At 38.9% G+C, this 13,257-nt stretch overlaps 1 protein-coding gene across 1 annotated transcript in view; it reads left to right on the top strand.

Annotated features, from left to right (window-relative positions):
• Positions 1–13,257, top strand: part of LOC117983621 (uncharacterized) — a 19,728-nt gene extending 6,471 nt beyond the window's left edge. The window contains exons 6-15 of the mRNA XM_034970235.2: positions 59–293; positions 1,285–1,497; positions 2,691–2,850; positions 8,053–8,226; positions 9,128–9,355; positions 9,810–9,974; positions 10,688–10,873; positions 11,442–11,589; positions 12,058–12,292; positions 13,041–13,257. Of these exons, the coding sequence (XP_034826126.2) occupies positions 59–293; positions 1,285–1,497; positions 2,691–2,850; positions 8,053–8,226; positions 9,128–9,355; positions 9,810–9,974; positions 10,688–10,873; positions 11,442–11,589; positions 12,058–12,292; positions 13,041–13,257 (1,961 nt within the window). The remainder of the gene's footprint in view (positions 1–58; positions 294–1,284; positions 1,498–2,690; positions 2,851–8,052; positions 8,227–9,127; positions 9,356–9,809; positions 9,975–10,687; positions 10,874–11,441; positions 11,590–12,057; positions 12,293–13,040) is intronic.

Below are 13,257 nucleotides of genomic sequence, written 5' to 3'. Positions count from 1 at the left end.
TTGACTTTGACATTGACTTTGACTTTGACTATTTATGTAACTTCTTCTTTCTTAACAGGTGCCAGCCTCTCAGACTCAGCGGTTGGTTTCCTCGCCTACATGCTGGAGAAGTTCTCAACTGGTACCAAGTTGGAGCACCGCAACGAGGCCGACGGTGGCCTCTCCTACCGCTTCTCCAAGGACGAACTCCTCGACAACATCATGGTGTACTGGAGCACCAACACCATCACCACGTCCATGAGGATATATGCTGAGTTCTTCAGTAATAAGAACAGAGTTTTCGCAATTGACGAGTAAGATTTATTTATGGGTTTTATATAAATACCGACGTGATATAAGTGACTGTGTTTTTTAAATTATTCTCTATAATAATGAATTCTAATAGCCCCATAAACTACCTCTATACAAAACATCACATCATTTTTAGGGTTACGTACCTATATCAAAAGGAAAAACGGAATCCTTATAGGATCACTTTGTTGTCTGTCTGTCTGTCAAGATACCTACAGGGTACTTCCCGTTGACCTAGAATCATGAAATTTGGCAGGTAGATAGTCTTATATAGCAGACATTAGGGAAAAAACTGAAAACCGTGAGTTTGTGGTTACTTCACACAAAAAAATTAAATTGTGGTCATGAACTAATAAATAATAATTAAAATTTGCAATTATCAATGTAAGATAACTATATCAAGTGGGGTATCATATGAAAGGGCTTCATCTGTGGATTCCAAAACAGATTTTTATTTATTTTTCGATTTATCGTGCAAAATGTCGGAAAAATGCGACTGTACTACGGAACCTCGGTGCGCGAGCCTGACTCGCACTTGGCCGGTTTTTTATTACTACAGTCCAATACCCTATTATGAAAGCTGTGATAGCCTAGTCGGTAGGACGTCCGCCTTCTGATCGGAGGTCGGGGGTTCGATCCCGGGCACGCATCTCTAACTTTTCGTAGTTATGTGCGTTTTAAATAATTAAATATCACTTGCTTTGACGGTGAAGGAAAACATCGTGAGGAAACCTGCATGCCTGGGAGTTCTCCATAATGTTCTTAAACGTGTGTGAAGTCTTCCAATCCGCACATGGTCAGCGTGGTAGACTGTGGCCAAAACCCTTCTCACTATGAGAGGAGACCCGTGCTCTGTAGTGAGCCGCTGATGGGTTGATCATGATGATGATGAATACCCTATTACATCTATCGCAAATTCTATTCTATCTCACAAATTAATCTTAGTTTACCGCCTTTGTTTGTATGTCATTTCAAAGTAATTCTTTTGTTAAGGTACCCCACCCCAGTGCCAACCTGCAGCATCCAAGCCAAGAACGAGTTCCTGGGCATGACGAAGAGCAAGCTGAAGTATCCCAACCTCCTCGACGTGACGCTCCTGGACGACGGAGGACACTTCCTGGCCTTCGAGCTGCCTCAACTCTTCGTCAAAGACGTCTTCCGAGGAATGAAAACCATCATGGAATTCCGTAAAACGAGGACCGAGTTGTAAATGTTATGTTGAAGTTTTTATTTAAATTAAACGGTCAATAATAGTGGTCAATATAAATTTTATATTATACTAGCTTATGCTCGCGACTTCGTCCGCGTGGACTACAAAATTTCAAACCCTTATTTCACCCCCTTAGGAGTTGAATTTTCAAATATCCTTTCTTAGCGGATGCCTACGTCATAATAGCTATCTGCATGCCAAATTTCAGCCCGATCCGTCCAGTAGTTTGAGCTGTGCGTTGATAGATCAGTCAGTCAGTCAGTCAGTCAGTCAGTCACCTTTTCCTTTTATATATATATATAGATACCTACCTACTGCCGTTTTTATTTTTCTACCTTGGCTATAATAGTCGCAAATCCTCAAACTTTTTTAATGAAAATCTATAATATAAAAATGAATCGCCTAAATGTGTTGCTCATCGCAACTTTACACAACAGCATCTTCTAGGCAAGCATGCTCCATCATCACTTGCCATCACTTGCCATCACTTGCCACAGGTCTGAGTGCAGTCAAGCGCTAGTCTATAAATTAAAAAAAAACTGAGATAAGTAATGGTTTTAATTTGAAACTTACGTAAGTACATCGCTTACTAAATCAATATAGATTTAATAGTTGAAGAGTTATGTGGAGTGCAATTATGAGGAGTTCTGTAGGAGGACCACTTTATCTATGAGTCTCTGGTCTATGAGGAGTGAGGACCAATGTAATCGACATAGCTCAACGGGTTGCGAAGCTGAAGTGGCAATGGGCAGGGCACATAGTTCGTACAACCAATAAACGTTGGGGTCCCAAAGTGCTAGAATGATGACTTCGCACTGGAAAGCGCAGCATTGGAAGACCTCCCACTAGTTGGACAGATTTTTTTATTCAGATACAAGTTAGCCCTCAACTGCAATCTCACCTGGTGGTAAGTGATGATGCAGTCTAAGGTGGAAGCTGGCTAACCTGGAATGGGTATGGCAATTTTTTATTAAACACACACCCTTTTGGTTTCTACACGGCATCATACCGGAACGCTAAATCGCTAGGCGGCACGGCTTTGCTGGTAGGGTGGTAACTAGCCACGGTCGAAGCCTTCCATCAGACCAGACCAGAAATTTAGAAATTATAATACTCCAAACCTCTGCCGGGAATCGAACCCAGGACCTCCCACTAATAAGATAACAGTGCTTACCACTACGCCAGGGAGGTTGTCTAAAGAGATGACATCAATCGAGGCGCAGGGGGCCGCTGGATTCGGGCGTCGCAAGATTGTGGCGTGTGGAAATCCCTACAAGAGACTTATGTCCAGCAGTGGACATCTATCGGCTGATAATGATGACGATGATTATGAATTCAAGAGCATGAGTGTAAGAACACTACATAAGTAAAAATTCATGGCTTTTGAAAACAACAAGCGAGGTTGCTAGGGAAGTTAGCACTATAGTTTCACTTATTTACTTAGGTAATTCGTTACACAGCTGAATCTCAATTAAGTAAACTATGATCATGTACTTACTTAGATATAATATAATACAATTACGCAAGTGTTAAAAAGTAAATATTGGTTTAATAAATAAAGTACTTAACCATATTTACTTATAAGTTAACAAATAGCAAAAATTCTATGTTATCTCAGCTGAAATAATATCGAAATCAAATGAACAAAATAATTTTAATCCAAAAAAACAATGATGTAATTTCTATTTTTAAATGAAAAATATGGTGTAAAAAGGCAGGTATTGATAAATGCGACAACTTTTGGATTGAGGAATTATATTATGATTACAGTGCGACAAGGCCATCTAGAATAGAATAGAATAGTATCTCTATACCTTTCGTCAAAATATGTTGAATGGATGAACCGTGAATAGCTAGCTGACCAGACTGACAGATACACACACTTTCGCATTATACAGTATGGATTATGGATATCTTCTAAATATATAAAAAGAAAAACTGACTGACTGACTGACTGACTTTTTAGTTGAAACATTAGAGCTTTTCAAGTTCCTACTGTTATAGAGAGAGCCAGCGCGTGCCAGACCTTCCTTATCTATATGTATTAAACTAAAAGGTGACTGACTGACTGATCTATCAACGCAAAGCTCAAACTGCTGGACGGATCAAGCTTAAATTTAGCATGCAGATATGAGATAACTATTATTACGTAGACATCCGCTAAGAAAGGATTTTTGAAAATTCGGCCCCTAAAGGAGTAAAATAGGGGGTTGTGTGTACTCCACGCGGACGAAGTCGCGGGAAAGTTTGAATTGACATGTTTGCCTCTGAAAATTGAGTTTTTTGTCTGTCGGTCTGGGTAACCGACAGGGTACTTCCCGTTGACCTAGAATCATGAAATTTGGCAGATAGGTAGGTTTTATAGCAGACATTAGGGGGAAAATCTAAAAACCGTGAATTTTTGGTTATATCACACAAAAAAAATTTAATTCTGGTCATGAACTAATAATTCGTATTTTCAATTTTCAAAGTAAGATATCAAGTTTTTTATTAATGAAGTCGCGGGCGTCATCTATTTGGTACAGAGATAGCTTGCATCCTGGAAATGGACATAGGATATATTTTATCCTGGAAATCAAAGAGTTCCCGTGGGATTTTAAAAACTAAATGCATGCGGATGAAGTTGTTGGCATCATTTAGTAGATAGGGTAATAATGAAAAAACCGGCCAAGTGCGAGTAAGACTCGCGCACGGAGGGTTCCGTACTCGGGTATTTTTTTCGATATTTTGCACGATAAATCAAAACTACTATGCGTAAAAATAAATAAAATCTTGTTTTAGAATATACAGGTAAAGCTCTTTCATATGATACTCCACTTGGTATAGTTAGTAGGTACTTCGACAATTTGTTCATGAACACATTTTAATATTTTTTTGTGATGTAACTACAAATCCACGGTTTTCAGATTTATTGCTTTACTTGTGCTATAAACCTATCTTTCATGATTCTACATATGTCAACGGGCTATTCGTGACAGACAGACGGATAGACGAAGTTTTTGACTTTAGTTTTGTTTTTAGGGTTCTTAAAAACAAACTAAAGTCAAAAACTAAAATATTTTAGACCCAAAAAGCATTGGCCATTGCACGTGCGTTCGCCAGGAGACGTTCGCCTACCAACGTATTCGACTCTGGTGAATCAGTAATTAATGCCAACTGTTTAAACAGTTTCCTAACTGTTTACTATAGAGAGTAACATTTTGAAATGGCTCAGTAAGTGATGTTGAAAAAACGTTAATTTTAATTTGGTTTGGTTTGGAGATTGTGTGCCTAATCGGCCCTATTATTAATTGTTTCAAATTTTTGTACAGTTTAGTCATTGATCTAAATATATAAAATTCAAAGTCCTGACTGACTGACTGACTTATATATATCAACGCACAGCCTAAACCCCTGGTCCTAGAGACATGTAATCTTGAGGGTGTGTTCTTTGTAAAGAGTACGTATCCACTAAGATAGGATTTTTTGAAATTCCACCCCTAAGTGGGTTAAATAGGGGATGAAAGTTTGTATGAAAGTCTGTAATTGTTCAAGTTATTTACATGAAAATTGGTATTTGGGTTTTCGGTAATAAATGAAGAAATATGTATTTCAGGATTTTTGGAAATTCAACCCTCACCTCGATTTTATAAATTGCACCCGAGCGAAGCCGGGGCGGGTCAGCTAGTTTATTATAATAAATCAATGAGTTTAGTCGTTTGTTTATAATATTAGAGTAGTTTTTTCATTTTATTGTGTCGCACTAGTTGTCGCGCTAAGCTGTGGTTACTGTAGTGGATTACACATTTGCCAATTTTGCTAGATTTAAGTCGCAGTTTTAACTTTTAATATGTAATTGTTTGCTGACACAAATAAAATAAAACACTTAGTTTTTAAGAGTTACTTTGTGGAAGTCCATGGTACACAAGGAATTCGCTAAAACAGACAAATCATACTAATATTATAAATGCGAAAGCGTGTTGTGTGTTGTGTGCTTCAACCACGCCGCAAGGTCTTGCACTCTAGTAATAAAATGAAGTGATTTTTTGTATAGCGGTAGTTTATGGGGCTAGAGTTCATTATTAAAAAGAATAATTTAAAAAGATCATGATTTTTATTTATTTTTAACATGAACGTCACTGAGAACGTGAATAATGACGTCACAATATTTAAAAAATATTTTTTCAATATTTTTTTAACATAAAAGTAGAGTAATTTCTGCGGGAAAATATTTTTTTATGTTAAAAAACTAAAAAATATTTGTCGTTTACGCCATGTGACGTCATCAATCGCTTTCAAATGTATAAATGGCTGTGTTTGTTCTGGGCTCTTCTCGAACAGGGTGCGTTTGAAACCCTCGCGTAGCTTAAGTTTTAAGTCTACGTAATTATTTATCAATTAAGTACATTAAGCTCATATAGCTTTTTGAGTACTGTGTGACTACCGTGAGTGATAAGATATTCATAGAAATATCAATATCTTACAGCTCGACTCACTCCTCTATGTTCCGTCTCAAAATATCACCCATTGAAAATAACACTTCTATATAAACTTCTATTTAGTGTTACGTTTCCGTTTATTTTTTTAAAGATCGACTTTGCGGTAAGTCAGCTTTTATTAATTAGATATTTATATAGTTTTACTTCTATTAATACCTAATAATTAAGTATTTAACTTCTTGCTGAAGTAGGCAGGTAGAAATTACGTAGCTAGGTACCTACTACTTGTTTTATGTATGCGAGACAATGGTCGCTAACCAGTGGCGTGCACAGGGTTCAAAGCCAGGGTAAGCAGTAGTTAGGAAGGTACCTACTTACATTGACCATTAAGCTATTTCAACTAGGGTAACTATTTCTTGGGTAAGCAGTGCTTTTATGCCTCTATGAGCTGCACGCCACTGTCGCTAACTATGGGCCTCATTTATGAAAGCTCAGAGCGCTCAGTCACCCAGTGATGGAGAGAGCTACGCTTGGAGTTTCTCTACGTGATCGAAACAGAGATGAGGAGATCCGTATAGGCAGAGATTATAATATATTAACAAGTAAGTACTTGTTAATATATTATCTCTAGTATAGGTGAACCAGAGTAATCGAATTAGCTCAACGGGTTACGAAGCTGAAGTGGCAATGGGCAGCGCACATAGTTCGAAAAACCGATAGACGTTGGGGTCCAAATGTGCTAGAATGGCGACCTCGCAACGGAAAGCGCAGCGTTGGAAGACCTAGGTGGAACGACGACATCAAACGAGTCGCAGGCAGCCGCTGGATTTTTACCTACTGTTAATCTATCCAGTTACTATGTACGTTATTAAGTCTGTCTGTTATTAAGTTAATCTGTACATGTTAGTTTATAAGTAAATTTGTTTCACCTCTAATTGACAACCATACTGTTTATTGTATGTATTTAAATGTGCGGTCTTTTATGTATGGAAGTTGTTGGTGATAAATAAATTTAAAAAAAAAGTAAGATAACTATATCAAGTGGGGTATCATATGAAAGGTCCCTTCACCTGTACATTGTAAAACAGATTTTTATTTATTTTTATATGCATCATAGTTTTTGAATTATCGTGCAAAATGTCGAAAAAATACGACTGTATTACGGAACCCTCGTTGCGCGAGCCTGACTCGCACTTGGCTGGTTTTTAGGGTTCCGAACCTCAAAAGGAAAAACGGAATCCTTATAGGATCACTTTGTTGTCTGTCTGTCTGTCTGTCTGTCCGTCTGTCTGTCAAGAAACCTACAGGGTACTTCCCGTTGACCTAGAATCATGAAATTTGGCAGGTAGGTAGATCTTATAGCTGACATTTGGGGAAAAATCTGAAAACCGTGAATTTAGGGTTAGATCACACAAAAAAAATTAAATTGTGGTCATGAACTAATAATTAGTATTTTCAACTTTCGAAGTGAGTGACTATATCAAGTGGGGTATCATATGAAAGGTCTTCACCTGTACATTCTAAAACAGATTTTTATTTATTTTCATGCATCATAGTTTTTGAATTATCGTGAAAAATTTCGAAAAAATACGACTGTAGTACGGAACCCTCATTGCGCGAGCCTGACTCGCACTTGGCCGGTTTTTTTGTATAGCAGTAGTTTATGGGGCTAGAATTCGTTAATTAAGAGAATAATTATTTATTAAGCTTTATTTTATTACTACAGTCCCGACCCGATCGATGATGATGATGATTAGCTTTAGATAGTACGTATTAATTATCACCTCTATAATATCATATTACAAATAAAAAAATTGACAATCAGGAAGCGTAAAATTTTACCTATCTTCTCTATTGAATCGCTAAATGTGTTGCTGATCGCAAATCTCGAGAACAGCTGAACCGATTTCGCTAATTCTTTTTTCTTAATATTCCTTGAAGTACGAGGATGGTTCTTACGGAGAGAAAAATTAAAAAAAAATGCTGAAAAGAATCGACTGTTAGGCGGTACGAAGTTCGCCGGGGCAGCTAGCTCTGAATAAATAATTTGAGTTTTGAGTTTACTTGTACAATTGGGTTAGGTTAGTTAAGTAAAAATTGAGAAAAAAATCAACTGCCTAAATAAAATTTTAGATGGCAAAGTTATGGAGCCTAGTCCTGGTTATCACCGCAGCAGCATGGGGAGCCAATGCCCTGCCTCAACTAGACCACAACGAGTGGTGGGGCCCACAAGATTTGCTGACGGATGCAGCTCAGTTGCAGTCCAGAAGATCCATTAAGCCCTTCGAAGTTCATTTCAGACAGGAGGTAGGTTTGTATTCTGTATTTAAACTACTTATATGGATGGGAATAAAAATAAATACCTATTTATATCTTCTTCCTTATACATATGTATATAAAATTCAAAGTCCTGACTTAGGTATATATTATATCAACGCACAGCCTGAACCGCGCGTCCTAGATGCATGAAATTTTTAGGGCGTGTTCTTTGTAAAGAGTATGTATCCACTAAGAATGGATTTTTGTATGTATGAAAGTTTGTCACTTTTGAATTTAAGTACATCGATGAAAATTGGTATTTAAGCTTTCTATATTAAAAATAAAAAAATACGTTACCTATTTCATCGATTTTTGAAAATTCTACTACCAAGGAGGTTAAATAAGAGATGAAAGTTTGCATGAAAGTCCGTCATTTTTCAAGTTATTTGCATGAAAATTGGTATTTGGGTTTTCGGTGGATATGTGATGATGAGTGGGTCTTCTCCGTTTGGCCGAGACGGCCAGACGGGGGTACGGGCCTCGAGGCTTGGCCTCCTCATCCAGGTGTGGCGCCGGGCATCTTTGTACCCAGGTGTCGTTCTTTTAGCCGTGTATAACCGGCTAGGACCTGCCATCTTGGCTTTAGGCCCTGGTGGTATGACCGTTTCCATTCTTGTTCACCGCGCAGCGGGTGGATCAACCCCCTTCGCCGCGCGCGGTATTGTCGTAGGTCGTAGGATATGTGATTTGATAATATATTAATTTTAATTTATCAAACCACACATAGATGGCGCTTTTGTCATTATCTTGCAGTGTTGTACATAAAAATGTTAAAATATCTTGTACGATAGTACGGAAACATTCGTGTGCGAGTCCGACTCGCACTTAGCCGGTTTTTTTAGAAAGACGGATGTCTTTTAACATCGACTAACAGAATGCCTATTTGCAGATGATTGACGACCTCAGAAGACGTCTCCTAAATCGCCGCAGCTTCGTCACCCCCCTCGAAGGCACCGCCTTCGACTATGGCTTCAACCCGAACCAAGTAGACACCTGGGTGAACTATTGGGCGAACGAATACAACTTTGCAGAGAGAGAGGCTTTCATGAACCAGTTCCCGCAGTACAAGACGAATGTACAAGGCCTGGATATACACTTCATTAGGGTGAAACCTGAAGTAAGTTTTGCATTTCATGTGAATTTTAGGGTTCCGTAGTCAACAAGGAATCCTTACAGTTTCACCGGGTTCATCTGTCTGTCTGTCTGTCCGTCTGTCTGCGGCTCAGCTCAGATACTCTAAGTACCAGTGGTACTAGAAAGCTAATGTAATTTAGCATGGGTATGCTTAATATTATTTTCGCAAATAAGTGATAAAATAAAACCCTTATTTTTTTAGGGTAAGTACTTCCCTTACACATAAAGTGGGGCCAAATTATTTCCTCACCCCACATCAGGGATGTCATTAGAAAGGTCTTAAGCGATTCAGGGATAGTAAATCAATAGATTGCAAATGGTGTCTATGTCTAATTCATTTCATAGCCATTATGGGTAGAGTTTTTCGTACACGCTCCATCCTAAAATCTTTTCATATCTATTAAAAACCTCCAGTTTCTTGAACGTCATATTTCCAGGTGCCAGAAGGCATGACTTCCGTGCCTCTACTCCTGTTGCACGGCTGGCCAGGATCAGTGCGCGAGTTCTACGAAGCTATTCCTTTACTGACTACTCCGACTGATGGATATGATTTCGTTTTTGAGGTTTTCGTCCCAAGCTTGCCTGGATATGGATTTTCTGATGTAAGTGTTTGTATTGAAATCTTCTATAGCATAATAGTCTAAACTGTTGAAACAAACACACTTTCACATTTATAGGTAGTGATAATGAAATTGTACTGATTCGACTCGGAAGTGGAAAGGTCTGGGGGCCTGTCCAAATTGTCTCAACTCTTAAGAATAGCTATGTCATACTGTGCTTGAGATTTTTATTTACGCTAGGTAGACGACATCAGATATTGACATCTCTGGTTCAGTGGTGCAGACTCACCACTGCACCAGAGATGTCGCCAAAGTATGTACTTACCTAGTGCATGCAATTGGAGTCAATGCTGCATCGTAGGCGGGCATTGACCCGAGTTTTGCACGCCAAACATTGCGGGTTTGAAAATTACTAAATCAGTAAAACTACAAAATGGGCAAATGGTTATTGGTATTGGATTGTGTTTAGGTAGTATAACAGTAACGCTATGTTTTTGCTACCGTTCCAGTTACACTCTGTATCTCCCACGTAGTTAAATAATTTCTGTGGAGATTGACCGATAGCTGAAATTTCGTCGGGAGGATATTATTGTAATGTTCTAAAGCAAATTGGCAAACTGCAATCAATAATATGTATCCTAATAATTGCAACCAGCTACTGGTTTTCAGTGCTGAACAGCCAGGCTGATTCTGTGTTTACAAAAAGAGTTTTTCTTAGATAATATAAAAATTAATTTGTAAGGTTTTGTGATCAGGGAGCAGTTCGACCGGGCATGGGACCAGCACAAATAGCAGTCATCCTCAAGAACCTGATGAAGAAGCTCGGCCATAACAAGTTCTACATCGCGGGTGGTGACTGGGGCTCGGTCATCGGCCGGGCTATGGCCACTCTGTTCCAGGATGACGTGCTAGGCTACCACTCCACTGCACTGACTGTATTGGTAAGCATCTTGTACGGCTAGACATGGTACCAGCACAATAGCAGTCATCCTCAAGGACATCCAAATCCTTATCTTATCACTTAAGGATCAAATTAAGATACTTTAAAAAAAAGGGTAAAATACCCTATTCATTAGAGAGAAGTATAGAACGCTCCAGGTTTGCGAACTGGTTATATGGACAGTTTTTATTAAGGACGATTCTTACACTGTGCATGGGTTGAACCATACATGAGGCATAATCACAGAAGACGTTGGCATCCGATGTGGTTGATATCCAATCCACTCGCACGAAACGTTTTTAACGTTTCTAACGGAATGCCCTTCCAGTGTCCGTGTTTCCTAACACGTATAACCTAAATACCTTCAAAGCAAGAGTAAATAGACATCTTCTAGGCAAGCGCTCTCCAACCTAAACCGCATCATTGCATTTTTTATCATGATCATCGTCAAGCTCAAAGCCTATCATGCAATAAAAATGTCAAAAAAAGTTTGAAAATGTTAAAGAAGCACGAGATAATCGCCAGGTTTATACGAGAACAACAATCATCATAACGTTTTTTTAATACAGAACAGCTGCGCAGAGCTCAAAAACTTACTTGGAGGGTACATAGCCATGCTACAAGTGGAAATTCATCAATTCAACAGGACTGCCTTAACTAATATTGGAGAGGAAACTGGTTATGTACATCTGCAGGCTACTAAACCTGATTCTGTGGGTAAGTAGTAGGTAGGTAATAGTAGTTCAAGTCAATAAAGCTCTGAAGGCAGTGGAGAGGAAGTCTGCGCATACTTCTGTTCTTTCATGCCGCCCGGAAAAAGGTTGGCTGACGAACCGATAGTGGGGCAGACGCGACCGCACAGATAATTCAAAGGCGATAGAATTAGCGTGGATAGAATTGGTGGGGGACAGGGAAGAACGCTTTGTTGTGATTGGTAGATTACGTGACATTTCACGTAATCAAGATCTGTGCCCAATCTCAAAGATTGGGCACAGACTGAGAATGTACGGGTAAGGGCAGATAGGGACAGAAATATAAATATCACATACGAAAAATGCCGGGCTGATATCAGGTGAACGCTCTGAGGCGTCTACTAGATCATAGGTAGATTCTATATTTAAAATTTGCTAACCATGCCAACGGTTCAAAAAACTGCATTTAACATTATTTCTAATTCTTTAACAGGTATCAGTCTCTCAGATTCACCAGTTGGTCTTATGACCTGGATACTGGAGAAGTTCTCCACGTGGACTCGATCAGACAACCGCCTTCTGGCAGACGGTGGTCTCTTCAACACATTCACTCAAGACCAGCTGCTTGATAACATCATGGTGTACTGGACTACCAACTCTATGACGACTGCAATGAGACTGTATGCTGAGTACTTCAGTAATAAGCATCGAGCTTTGGATATAGACGAGTGCGTATTTTTTTAAATAGCTTTTTAGTGTTCCATACCTCAAAAAGAAAAAGGAACCCTTATAGAATTACTTTATTGTTTATCTGTTTGTCCGTCTGTCTGTTGTGTTGGTCAAGCAAATCTATAAGGTAATTACTTCCCGTTGACCTAGAGTCATGAAAGACAGGTAGGTAGGTCTTATAGCACAAGTAAAGGCAAAAATTCGGAAACCGTGAATTTGTGGTTACATCACAAAAAACGTTTAAATGTGTTCACATTTTTTTTTTACAAAATCACAGATAGACTGCGCAGTCCGTCATTAGCTTGCAGTATTCTGCATAAAAGTGCTAGGTAAGGTTAGTTATAACTTGTACGATGGTACGGAACCTTTCGTGTGCGAGTCCATTTAACATTTTTATGTGCAACACTGCGAAATAATGACAAAAGCGCCATCTATACGTGATTTGATAAATAAAAATTTATTTATCAAATCACATTTTAATTTTTATTTGTGTTGTAAGCACAAATTCACGGTTTCAGATTTATTCCTACCTATCTACCAAATTTCATGATTCTAGGCCAACGGGAAGTAACTACCCTATAGGTTGTCTTGACATAAACGGCGGACAGATGGACAGACAGACAAACAACAAAGTGATCCTATAAGGGTTCCTTTTTTCCTTTCGAGGTATGGAACCCTAAGAATGTAATCCGTTCAAACCGCGTGGAAGGATCACATATTGTTCACTCACAAATTTTCTTTGTCCAGATACCCCACCACAGTGCCAGTATGGAACGTCCAGGCGCCTTTCGACTTATTTCCTCAGCCTCTGAACAAGATGAAATTCCTCAACGTCCAAGGCATCACCGTGCTAACTGAGGGAGGACACTTCTTGGCCTTCGAGCTGCCAGAAGCTTACACCGCAGACGTCTACAAAGCTGTGGCAGCATTTAGAGATTTCCATGAAGCTAGAACGGATTTGTGA

This window comes from Maniola hyperantus, chromosome 7, assembly GCF_902806685.2.
Source record: "Maniola hyperantus chromosome 7, iAphHyp1.2, whole genome shotgun sequence".
Lineage (NCBI taxonomy): Eukaryota > Metazoa > Arthropoda > Insecta > Lepidoptera > Nymphalidae > Maniola > Maniola hyperantus.
Note: the sequence above shows the minus strand (reverse complement) of the source record. Positions and strands in the feature narration are given on the sequence as shown.